The sequence below is a fragment of the Ptychodera flava genome, chromosome 5 (assembly GCF_041260155.1).
Source record: "Ptychodera flava strain L36383 chromosome 5, AS_Pfla_20210202, whole genome shotgun sequence".
NCBI classification, from domain to species: domain Eukaryota; kingdom Metazoa; phylum Hemichordata; class Enteropneusta; family Ptychoderidae; genus Ptychodera; species Ptychodera flava.
Genome location: NC_091932.1, coordinates 44,073,592 through 44,087,302, shown reverse-complemented (window position 1 = coordinate 44,087,302; position 13,711 = coordinate 44,073,592). Strand labels below are relative to the sequence as shown.

Sequence of the window (13,711 nt, the reverse complement as noted above, 5' to 3'; positions counted from 1 at the left end):
TTTGCATATTATTATTTTATTTATTTTTCAAAGTGAGATATCAACAACATTTACACCTATCGTTCATTGAATCCAACCATCCCCGCGCATATTGAGCACTTCCAAATTTCCCAATGTAGGTTGGTAAACCGCTCGGAGACCTTGCATAGGAAGATATCAGTACTTTCGTGACAACGATTAAGTAAAACCACGTAGTGTTTGGAGATTTCTCATTCGTTTTGCTACAAATGGTTGATATTAATTTATTTTACGTCAGTGTATTTTTGTTATTTGTGTTTTTTCCTACAGAAATCTCTGGAAATCAAGGAACTCTGCGAACAGATCTTCCTTGTCTTCCCACAATTCTGTCTGACGAATGGTCTAATGCGACTATCGGAGAACCAGGTCACTGCTGACATCTATGCAAGATTCGGCGTGGACATGTTCAAGGATCCGTTAAGCTATGAGATGCTACGCTGGCATTTGATCGCCATGGCCACTGAGGGCGTTGGTATCTTCCTGCTCCTTCTAATAATTGAATACATCAGTTACAACGTACCAGACAGGTAAGTTATAAATGAATGGCATGTCTGTTCGTCATTATCGTTCGAGAGATCAACAAAGAATACAAGGTGAGGTAATGACGAAATTTTCTAGTGCCGCGTGTATGTACACAGATATTTAATAACTCAAATTGAAAACCATACCATGTTGTAAAAGTAAGAGAAAGCATTTTTGTAAAGTGAGATCATTTTTTAAATATTTGTACAAGCACAATGACATCAATTCGGAAATATAAAAATAATTGCATAGGCCCATCAAGGCATAAGTGGCCTATAGATTGTACCCAGATTGATACAAAGAAATCACATAGTGAATGGTTGATAAGTAAACGCCTTCCAACACCTTAATTATGATCTTATTTAACCATCTGTTTTGCCCATTAACACGATTTCTACACAAAAAATACCAGGCACAGTGATGTTCTTATAAACTTCCAATATAAACCGCAAAATCTACCGACAGTGTTTGTCTTGATGGAGTTTTCGAGATTACATGAATACATGTATAATTGAATAAATAACCTGGAATGATCAATGGCTGACTACATTTTGTTGTATAAGACACCTCTATCACGCTCTACCTGCATACACATTGACGATAGTTGATTGTACACTGTGCATCATACGGTCTGTCCATTCCAAAGTTTTGACAGATGATTATGATTTTGCTTTAAAATCCAATACGGCTGATTTACGTTTTGCAGCTTTAGAGTGAGGAAGTATGACAGTTCACAAGACGAAGACGATGATGTCAAGAATGAAGAGCAACGCGTTCTTACCGGCAATGCGAAGAAAGAATTTGTTGTCTTGAAAAACCTGACTAAGGTGAGTGATGTGTGAACGCCATTTAGATCCTGTTTCTCTCCAATAGCTTGGTTTGTCGTAACCTACGCACGGTGAAATGACTCTGTTGTTTTATTGAGCATCCAACACCATGAACACAGCGAGATTCAATTCAATCAAATCTGCCGGTCTGCAATCTATATAGATGACTTCAAAGACCGTCTTTTATATGTTCGTTATGCATCTTAGTGTTCCTCAATCGTACAACAATTATGTGCTTGATTGTCAGTAGGATGTTTCACTACAGTCACAAGTATAACTGTGATACGTATATTTATAATTACAACATTTTCACCCAAAGTATTCCCTAAATATTACCAGACACGTGAACACATTACATTTAATACAAAATGAACGCTTCACGCAAGAATCTGAACTAAGAAAAAATAATTTCGATGCGTTGAGCTGCCCCGGCAAATGATGTTCCATTGCAGCATAGTTGTATATCACGAGACCTTTACTATGGAAATAATTGTGAAATTGTGAGCGTGACAGAAACTTCTGTGTTTGTTCTTCAGATCTACCGAACCGGCTTCCAGAAACACACAGCTGTAAACCACCTTTCACTGGGCATTCCACACGGAGAGGTAAGAATTGTGTATTTTGTCTTGTAATATGGATGAACGATTCCACCGCTCCTTGTTTTCTTGAGAAACGTGTCTTAATGAAAATCGTGTGACTCATATCAAGGATATTACGTGTAAGGCCTTCACTAAAGTATATTGCATTTAGTAAAGATGTTTATTTGTATAGGATAACATGTAGGTACGAGTGTTCGCCCATGTCAATATTCATAGTTTTGAAGCATCATTAGATCGCCGATCAAGAACACGAACAAACGCAAATAATGATCCGTAGATTTTGTATTATGTCGTTGTTTGATGTAATGTGACAAGCTTTCTGTTGTCTTTTAGTGTTTTGGTTTACTTGGAGTCAACGGAGCTGGAAAGACAACCACTTTTAAGATGATAACAGGAGACCTGAACCCATCAGGTGGCAAAGCAACTTTGAACTGTAACAGGTATGTGGCATATTACCGCTTTGCCAAGAATTTTGAGAATTGTCACAGATGATTTTCACACAGTCTTTAGCAGTCCAAGAAATAACAGAAAATCCAAATCGACAGTTCTCTATCCAAAAACAACATCTCATATGTTTTGTATTTTATTTCTCAGTGTTGGATACTGCCCGCAAGAGGACGCCCTCGACGATCTGATGACTGGGCGAGAGCATCTTTACTGTTATGCAAGAATCCGAGGCATTCCAGGAGCAGACGTCAAAATTGTTACCAAATGGGCTCTCAAGAAAATGAAACTGACGGGAGCCGCCGACAAACTTGTCCGCAATTACAGTGGAGGAATGAAAAGAAAACTATCAACTGCCATTGCCCTTATCGGCAAACCTGACGTCATACTGATGGTAAGCTGTTAAACTCTCTGTTTGAAAGTGGTGTAGTCACAAGTAAATAATCTTGGAAGATGATTTCTTGATTCTGAGATGGCAGTCACGGTACATTTCATTTGCCATGTGTAAGCCTTTCAGTTCTAGACAGTATTCTTGTTAAATAGTTACAATAAATATCAAAACTTGCCACAGAATGATCACTTAAGAAAAAACATTTCTAGCAGTATTGCCTAGTTTCGTTAATTGAAGTCTGTGCACGTGTTCTATGACAGACAAGCAGTGTATGGTTACCTATTGTAGACATTGGCTTCCATAAGCAAGGGTTAACGATAACACTATTGTTTTCATTTTTCCTGTTGCTTTCACGGCCTAGTAAATTATTCACCTTGAATGACACTGATTGCTTTACCTGTTTTGATGTCGTATTCCTAGGACGAGCCTACAACCGGTATGGACCCCAAAGCGAGGCGTGTTGTATGGGATAACATTCTTAGTGTCATTGCAGACCGCAGGTCGGTCGTTTTCACCTCGCACAGGTACAGCACAGTCTAAATTTCTTGCCTGTTCTATCAAATTGTATCAAATATGGCGCCCTTTGCACTGCTTAAATGTACGAGGGACATTTCTGAAATATCATCGAGGATGCCGACGTGGGTTTAAATCTGGAGAAACATATGGATGAATATTCACACCGTACTGTGATGACAAATGATACTACCAAAGCTTAAATAATAAAAGGAATATAGTGTGGAAACTATTTACTTTCAACGATTCTCACAGAAAATAATGTCAAAAGGTTTCATCAGCTGAAACCAAACGATCTACAGGAAAATATCTTTTACAAAGTGATGAGAACTACGCGAGAATCTTTGAACAAATTGCTTGTTAAAAGTCGTTGTGTTAAATATCAAGTCTCCTTATGAAGAAACATATTAAAGAGAATCAAGGTTTAATTTTGAAATGATATCTTTCATGTTTGTTTGCAGTATGGAGGAATGCGAAGCACTCTGTACAAGGTTAGCCATCATGGTGAGCGGCAGGTTCAAGTGCCTTGGCAGCCCTCAACATGTCAAAAACAAATACGGTCAAGGTTACACGGTCATAATCAAAGTCGACGGGGAGTCACCAAATCTCAGACCTGTGCAAGATCTTATCTCATCGAAGTTTCCGTCGGCAAATTTGAAAGTAAGGGACAACTCGCGCGGTTTTTGTTTGCTTCCTACCTTCATTTCTCCATCAATGCACCTTTGTAGGAATAATGTATGAAAGATATGTGTCAACATAAAATACCTAAACAACAAATACCTGACAATATAATGTCGGCTATTTTCTTTAAGCACTGACCAGCATCATCTACAGTCAGTATATTCTCGCCATTGTTTTGATGTAAGTTCTCTGTAGTATTGTTTTTGGGTTTCCCTTCTTGTTTCACTTTTCAAAATCCCTTCGAACTAATACATTTGCAAGCTTACAGATGCTAAAAATATAGATAAAATGAATAGTGATTGCATTTTTCCATCCTACAAATCTTTGTAATAGAGAAACAAGTCACCCAATATTTACTAATATTGAAATTCAAAATGGCCGCCATCCCTTTGTTATCTCTAAGCTTATTGGGTAAAAATCCTGATTTTCATAAAACTAAGCCAGTGAAATCTTTGTTTACTCCATGAGCTTCAAAGTCAGCTCCGACAAGTGGAAGGCCAAAGGAATATAAAGTTTCAAAACTGAGAGTCCAAATATCTGTCCTCAAGGCGCAATTCTACCTTTAAGTTAACAGCTGAAAGTTTCTCATCTGACAGTCATAGTACGGAAATGCGATCATACCTTGACTTTTCTATCCCATAATTCTCACAGGAACGTCATCACAGTGTTATTCAGTATCAGATACCAAACAAAGATGGCACTCTTTCCACCATATTTAAACTCCTGGAAGCTGAAAGGAAGACCCTTAAAATGGAAGACTACTCAGTCTGTCAGACGACACTCGATCAGGTAAGCATGCCTTTCAAAGCGGAAGATCAATCTGCCCTAGAAGGAAAATTCATCGCAAAGCTTTCAGAAAACTTGAGTTTGTTTCTTTTAATTGTAATCGAAGTAGCTCACATTTGACTATTAGTTTGTCATTTTGTAATATTTCCCTTCTCCCACAAGTTCATAATTCATAAAACTTGAGCAGTGGAAACATACGATGTCGTGCTTGAAGAAGAGACATAAGAAGTAATTTGAAAAATTAAAATTGATGACTTTTTAAATAAATCCATCAATGGATATTTACATACTATTATGGGCCTTGCTCAAAATATCAGGGAGGGTTAACGTTGTTGACCAGAAAACTTAAGCCTGATCTTTTTAGAGAACAACACAGCTACACAGCTGTTCATATGAAACACAGGAACATGGGTCTTGTGTAGCGTAACACAGTTATAGCATCGGATTTTATAAAGGGAGAACTACGTTGAATGGTTTAGACCAATACAGTAAATAATGAAACGGAACCTTGTGGGTTATAACCATCGCAACTTCGTTATGGATTTTTCTTCGCTACATGAGAAATATTTAATAACGCTATCTGATGTTGAAAGGAAAAGTGGGGTGTTTATTCAATGAAAGTAATATATTGGCGAGCAAAATGTGACCTGCATTCCAAGTCATTTTTCAAAAATCATATATGTATTCTAATTGCATCTAAGATGTAAATTTTTTTCTACTGTTCTTTTGATCCTTTTCCACAAGATTATGTTGATCTTCTCTCATGGAAAAGTCTGACCTAATACGTAAAGGGGTCTTCAACTTCTTCAAACTGATGTATTGAACCATGCGTCTTTTTAGGTTTATTATTCATTGGTTAAATACCATGTCGAGTTTGGAGCTGTACAAAATGATGGTTTCGAGGAAGAAGTCAACCAGAACGAAGTGGTCTGAAACGACCCATGATAACAACGACCACGCGACCATATTAGTGCGTTGGTATCCAATCAAAAATTGATTACCAGCAACGCATGCACATGTGTTGATTTGTCTTTCACCGTTGCTTTCTGATTTTTAATCGTGAATTGTGCACGATCAGTTCTGGCTCGGACTCCTGCTTAGACTTTAACAGCCTCAGCACGTGATATGTATAGCTCCCTCTCACGATTGCGTCTGGGCGTTTGATGATGGTTCGGGGATTTTTTCTTGTTTGATTTGATGTTACTCCACGCATGCACTTTGAGCTTCATCGTTTCCCATAGCAACCAGCCACATTCCAAGCAGTAACGGCGTGCTGAAAAGGTGTTCCACTTACAAAAGGGACGTAGAATTACAAGAGCTCTTGAATCTGTTCCCCGTATTTCGTTTAGATGTGCTCCCATGAAAACCTATGCGGTTCCATATTATTTTGATAAATCAAGATACACAGCAGTCTTTTATTGTTCTTTTATATCGGATACAAACCTCTAACAATTATATTTTGCAAAGTTGCAAGCTTTTCATAGCGCCCAAACAGCACGGAGTGTGGCAAGTGGCATGATCCCATCCCCTCAACGCAGGTTCTGTGATATGGTTCAGATTAACGACAAAAATAGCGCCTATCGCTGTAGTCTAGACTCATATCGGCTTGGTTTATATGTACGACTGTGCATGCAATTTGGACAAAAACGAAATATTTCTAAAAATTCAATTTATAGTCTGTAATCATAGGTTTTCTAGGAAATTGTTTAACTTTTCTGAAATTTGTGGTACAAATATATTTCTCTTTTCGGATCTTTCTTTAATCAAGCTATTTTCTGCAAGAGCAACAGTGTTTTTAATTGTTATTTGAGCATCCTTTTATCCTTATACAAAATATTGTCGTGCCCATGTTTCACAGGCAGACGTATAATTGACATTGACATTGCCATAAGTTCAATGTTGGCTGAAAACAATTAATTTGACTTTCCATCGATCATCCACAATATTGTAAATAGTGACCACAGCTTTAGATTCTATTCAGATTATTTCCATTTTGAATTGTCTTATTCAAGGTTGATGATAGTAACCACGATCTAAATCCTCCTTTTCGCCGTGCACGCCTTCAATACGTGTTTCTAGCACTTGCTTTATTTGTGTATCAGTATGTGTCGCGAGTGTCGGAGAATTATGAAATGAGCTGTTACCACCTGAAATTTCACATCACTGAAAGTATTTTTGTCGAACCTTTTAACCGTTACAAAACCAGACTATGCCAGTCTTTTGTACATCTTGTTCGATGGACTGGTGCTCAGAGTAGCCATTTCTTATATTTCATTAATCCATTGATGACACTTCTATCGCTCTAACTTAGTAAGAGGCATGCTTCATTGCGGAATGCGTTGTGTATTGCGGTTTCTGGGAAAGGTACAGATTCTGTTAAAGAAGTTTATTTCATTTGGCGAATACGGTAATACAAACTGTCTTGCTTTACTTTACAGATCTTTCTTGCATTTGCAAATGCGTCGGCTGGGGATATAATAGTAAACGAAGGCGCAGTATATGACATTGAGGAGCCTGTATAGGACTAATCCCAGACATGACGTCACAGCTACGTCGATTGTACTCCCCGTTCAAGAGGTGTGAACACTATGCCGTCATTTCTGCAGATACTGTTAGCACAAAAAAGACTTAAACATCAAGACATCTGATCGTGAACAGGATTTTCCTTCCTGGAATTTATTGTTATTTGCCATGGCTTCGAAAATTGATTTCAGAAAAGACTGTTCGTTACTTCTCAACTCCTCAGTCTTCATGACAAAGCTTAACACAATTTTGCGGTGATGAAGCCGATAGATACAACACATACATAAGATAGATACAACACATATATACATAATTTGATGTACTATACGAAGTCAGATGAGTTGAGACGTTCCATCAAGGCAGCCGAGTCATGGCGCTCATAATCAAAACGTATAAAATAGTTAATGAGAATCAAAGTCGTATAGAGTATCAACAAGCCAAGTTAAACAGATATCATACATTTAGTTACATTTCCTTGGCCGAGATATATTTACAATTTCTTGGAACAGTATTGAAAATCAATAAAAGTGTTTAACTTTATACTTGCAGGTGTATTATAGAATTTGAGATTTTTTATTGTAATCAGAGATGTAAGATTTTTACTTCAATAAAAATCAAGAAAGATTTCTATATCCATATTTACAGTATTTTTATAATGGAACCATAGGTCAGGGAAATTTATTCTGGGGATAATAGAAGAAACATTTAAAAAAATCTGAAGTCTTTTTTATCAATGCAATGTGTTCATATCGTTTGTTTTAATAAAAATGAAAACAAAATCAAACGATATCAAAAAATGATAACTGCTTAGTGTTTAAGTGTATATTTACATCGTTTAGTCTTCATTTCGTCCAATAACTAGTTTCTGTGTACGATTTGGACGTTGGAGGTTTAAGATTACACTGATTTACGATCAGTTCAAGTTGTTATTTATTGTCTAATGGGAACAAATGTTTATCTGACATTGAGGAAATCGAACAGACTTTGTTTTGATGTACAGTCCACCGCATCAAGGTCAAATTATTTTGACATTATCGCTGATTTAATTGGCTTCTTCTGCACGCAGAATCTGTTATCTTAAGTTTACTATCGCTTTGTCAAACGACTTAAAGTTCTCTCCACCTAGTGGTTATAATTTTATCTTATTTTGTTTATTTTTGTTGATGTAAGTGTAGTGAAATGCAGAGCCACTGCTGACGTAGGACGCTCTGTCCAAGCTTCAGTTTTTTTCGGCATGAATCAATTAGTTGCAAATCAACTCAGATTTTTATGCATGATTTCCGTAGCTTATAGATGTTGCTTGGTTTGTGCAATGTCTACATTCCGTGACGATGAAATAAATAGTAATTTTAGTTCAAAAATTTAATTTTCATTCAATGTAAGATCAATTACATAAGTATAATATACAGGAATATCAATATGCCCATCAATAAATATTATTATGAAAATAACAGTTGAGCGAATGAGGTATTGATTTCACTTAGAGAACCAAGTCACGCACTGCAACACTTTTGCCCGTCACTTGACTGCTGTTTTTTTCTTTTCATATTGTGTATATATATATTCTTTTCGAAAGATTGCTGCTGTATCAGCTAATGATTGATGCAGTTTCTCCGTTGCATCATCAACAGACTATCATAACAATCAAATTCTGCAGCGAATACTAACCGTTGATATCATTTACAAGTAGCAATGATCCGCAGGGCCGACGAAAATACTAATATATTGCCTTTTCTGTGTGGAAAACACACTTGTACGTAGTTTATTTACCGGTTCATTCGTTATATGCTAATTACATAAATCTTCGAGATGACGTGAGTAAAATAAAAACGATCCTTGTACAAATGATGCCATTCAACGGTGACATCAATTTTGGCCATCGTCACTCTATAGATGGTTGTAGCGCGGCGTGGATAATTCTAACCTAGCTGGAGAGTCTCTGATTCGTAAATTGACGCACCCCCCGGGGGGTCAATCAGTGTGGCTCTTGGTCAGTCTCCCTAGCTGGGCTATAATTATCCACTCCAAGCCACAGTCTCTGTTTGGAGATTGCCCCGGGAGATTGCCATGATACTAATCCTGGCATTTACGCCAATTTTAGTAGCTTTCTAGACCTAATTAGTAGCAAATATTATCGAAATCGAAAATTGACATGTAACCATTTCATGAATCGTCCTTGAAAATGATTCTGAGATAGAAATGTTTGTTTGTCGGCTTGTTTGTTTTCACTTTCAATGACACACGCCCTCTGTAGACAGCTGCTGATCCTATTTAAGAATCAAACTTTGCAAGATAGTGCTCATCGCCGAGTCAACCCCGTTGTCTGATTCATAGACTAGAGAAAACTAGGGTCTATGTTTCTCAGCCATGTGAGCAACAAGTAATGCTATTCTCATCATAAAAACACGACTGTCTTTCTTTCTACCTCCATGCATGGATCCCGGCATGGATGTACAAAAATCATCCATGCTCCATGTTAAGAACGACTGCAAAACTTGCACTGCGGTCATGAGATGGCAAATACCACAGACTGTTTGTTCGTGTTCGTGTCGGCTACATAGACGATCTGCCATTTGTCTGGATACAGACCGTGTACTAGTGTGCTGATTACCGTCTTAATTTTCATCCTATGAGTACTAGATAAACTACGTATCAAGGTGGACAAAAGACCGCAATGTTTGTGAAGATGACAAGACCTGACGAATGAATGATAGTCCCGGTCGCGTGCCATAGACGTGATTGACACCTATCCTTGTCTTAATAGGCACAGACCTAGACTTGGTTCAAGTCTGTGATTTGTGAATGTTTGAGTGGAGTGAACGCAATGATTTGTATTCTGCTTTCATGTGAAACGCGCGCGTGAGTGGACGCGATGAGTAGGGTGAACGCCATGAGTGGAGTGAACGCTATACAGCTGAGTTTCACTAACTCACTACTGCGTAGACTCAAACGTGACGCATTCAATCGCTGGGAAAACCTGGCGTGAGCTGCCAAATTCCGGATAGGTTTGTACGAAATAGGAGAGACACAAGAGAAACTATTATAAATGATTTTATTTTTTTTTAATTCACCGACTTGAACCAAGTCTAGCACAGACCCTCCGCACTGCCGTTGCGACAATGCGCGCACTATAGACCCTCGAGAAGGGTCTATGGTCGCACCCAAGAAGTTTTTCTCGAGGGTCTATGGTTTACCATAACCCTTTTGTAGTATGGTAGCTCCATGTTTTGTAGGTAATGGTGGCTATGAAAGGGTCGTTAGATTTTGGCCGATTGACACCTTCAGTCAGTATCTGATCAAAAAACGGCTGATTGTATGATCCCTTCACACATTTATTGTCCTTGCAGGCATGTTGACAAACAGTAAGTGCTTATGGAATAACAATCTGAAGTCAAAATCGTACAGCATTAATTTTCGTCGAACATGGAGTATCATTTTACCTCAATGGTTCTATAGTCTGCAGAGAGCAAAGTGGCCACTCGTGCATGTTGGTTAACACAATCCGGCATGGCACGTTGGCGTTTCTTTATTAGCTATTCAGCTATTTTTACAAACTGAAAATTTTGTCATGTCGTTTCATTAATAATTGACCAATATCTACTGTAAAATTAAAATGAATTAATTGCGCGACACGCTATTATTTTGATTATTGCAGTGGCCAGCGCGTTCAATAGCCTGCCGAGCTTTCAACCATGGCAGACTGCAGCAGTGTCCTTTGTATCGAAAGCAATAAATATACTAAAAAGATTTAAAGGTTTTTCATTTAAAAATATATTTGCAGACGGGACTGACCAATTTATTTTTACATCCATGGACAGACAGAGAGACATATTCACTGTGGTTCTCTTTCGTAGTCTGTGGAGGCCATGTAAAGGGTTGTCTTTTGGGACTCCGTGGCTGAAACTACTTCTTTTCTTCCGAATGCGTTTCATTGTCCAAGTATTCAAGCTCGTTCAACCAATAAGGAAAGAAGTGAATCAATAGATTTTGAAGAACTGACAAGTTTTCAAATGATTGAAACCTGAAAAAGTATGTTTAATCTAATCTTTGAAATATAACTCTAAACAATGATAAAAAATAAAATTCTATTGTAAAATTCGCATCATAACTGAGCAATTGAACGAGACTAATGCGGGAGTGGGGGTCTAATTATTGTCAAGGCCAATTATCATCAAGGCCGGCTGTCGTGATCTTATTTTTTATGCAAAATTTGGAATGCCTGGTTAGTTATTGCACACAAATAATAACCATGCAATCACATCTATGGATTTCACCCCCCGTATTTTTAAATGAAGACATTAAAGCCCCAGTGCTGCTAACTTTCGATGTTTTTTTTCATTATTTTATTTTATAAATCAATGGCAACTTCTTATTCTACTTCCCAAGAATGTTGAAACACCCACTATTTAGCTTGTCAACTTAGCGTCTATATGTGTAAAATGCATGAATATTGTTTTCATTTGAATTCTAGTCCGGACCAGAAGTCAGTTTTCAACAACTTACGATGCACTTTACAACCATAGGGGCTGAGTTGACAAGCTGGATACTGTGTATATTAACATTCTTTGGGGAGAAAAACAAGGAATTATGGTTCACATTCAAAATAAAAATGGTGAAATTATCATCAAAAATTAGCAGCACTGGGGCTTTAAGTCATTTTGAGTTGACATGCACAGTACTCTGTATATACATACTGACCTGTGTTATAGCTTACGATGTCGAGACGAGTGCTACCGGTCGCGAATCCCGCGAACGATGCGACATGAAAGGGAAATGATCGATATCAGTTCAAAATGCTAAATTTGGGGCATAAGTAAGTTTTCAACGAACGCACTGCCCGCAATTGGCCCGTGCGTCACCATTCCCCCCCCCCCAGGACTTTTACATGCCTGTGGGAACTCAGCAGAGAACCATCATGGAGATAAGTAGTAAAGTAGGAAATTCTTTGTTTGCCGTCCTGGATTTTTGAAAAATTTACCAGCCAGCCAGGGAAAAAACAAACACAGTCAAAAACACAAATGTATTAACATAAACTCAATTTTAAGTTGGTTTCTTTACGAAAAATAATATTTTTATTTGTAATAGTGTAACATTGTGTTTGTTTTCTTAATTTTCTCTGAAAACCCATCAGCACGCGGACGGCAACAAAGAAACAAAGCGCCTAATGTAATAAAGTGAAGATATCGAATTTAGCACACAAATTAAGAGAAATAGCTGTCACCACTTGAATCCTTTAATTTATTGCAGCCATTGCATATTTCGTGGCTTTGTGAGGCTTCAGTGAATCGCTTCACCATTCACACCTTAAAGCACTGGATTACAACCTCACCTAACAGTTGCAAATATTCAGTAATACTTAGAACTCACTGTTATTGGATGCACACCAGTCCATTCACACACGTGGAGGGACTGTGGATCCACATCGCAATTAATCGATCTTTTCACATTAACATGATTTTTGAAATAAGGTATCTGCGCAGGAATATCTTGGCATGGGTGACCTTTGACCCGGTCATTGTCAGAAGACATCGAAGAAGCGTCTGATGACTAGCAGCTCTTGGCAACTACTTTAGATACTCATCCTGTTGACGCTCTAGTAATCTGTTGTGGCATCATGCGGGCTAATATTATAACAATTAGATTGCTCAAAGAAAGATCTTAGATTTGAAGACTGAGTTCCCAAAGAAGAGATATTCGGTCAAGATATTTGCACAATACTAGTCTGTCAGCCCGAGGAGTAAATATAATATGTACTTGCGTTTTTCTGGTTAAAAACGGAAGTTGATTTCTATCTTTTAGTTTTTATCAGATATAGCGGCCATTAGAATTTGAAATATCATTGAAGATGTTATCTGATTAGTTTCTTTTATCCACAACTTTGCATGGTGTCCCTTGACCTTGACCTTGACAGTACTTTAACGTTTCCTTTAGGAAAGTTGATACAATACTTTAACGATTTCCCCCAGGCATATCAACTTAAGGTGAACAATCACTCAATCTCCTGACAACTCGGACACACGTTAAAACAACGAAGGTCGCAGCACAATGTTAAGTTTCACTTACATAAACGGTTCAAAGAGCGCCACAAGCGAAGGGTATTGTCTTGAGGGCGCTTTGCTCAGAAAAAAAATAAACATTGTTGGGTAGAGAAGGAATAATAAAAGCCACCATGCAGAACTTGAACACCAATGAAATTAAAATTTTCACCTTGCATTAAGTTCAATCAAAGAACTGATAATTTTAAACATTCCTTGATTCTTTTCTTCAGCCTGTTTTAAGTTTGAGGCATTTACCAGCACCTAAAATTTCACAATTTTGGAACGAATATTGACGTCTCAATTAATATGCCCCATTTTAGTTTTACTAAAACTCCCGTTTCTCTGTTTTACTGAAACCTAAAGGACACT

At 37.7% G+C, this 13,711-nt stretch overlaps 1 protein-coding gene across 1 annotated transcript; it reads left to right on the top strand.

The window, feature by feature from the left end:
* The first annotated feature begins 292 nt into the window (after positions 1-292).
* LOC139134065 (phospholipid-transporting ATPase ABCA1-like) lies at positions 293-8,748 on the top strand. The gene is made up of 9 exons (XM_070700966.1): positions 293-545; positions 1,247-1,367; positions 1,904-1,972; positions 2,300-2,406; positions 2,561-2,804; positions 3,222-3,325; positions 3,776-3,974; positions 4,647-4,784; positions 7,220-8,748. Exons 1-9 carry the CDS (start codon positions 364-366, stop codon positions 7,301-7,303), a joined length of 1,248 nt encoding a protein of 415 aa, XP_070557067.1. The 5' UTR covers positions 293-363; the 3' UTR covers positions 7,304-8,748.
* The last annotated feature ends 4,963 nt before the right edge of the window (positions 8,749-13,711 follow it).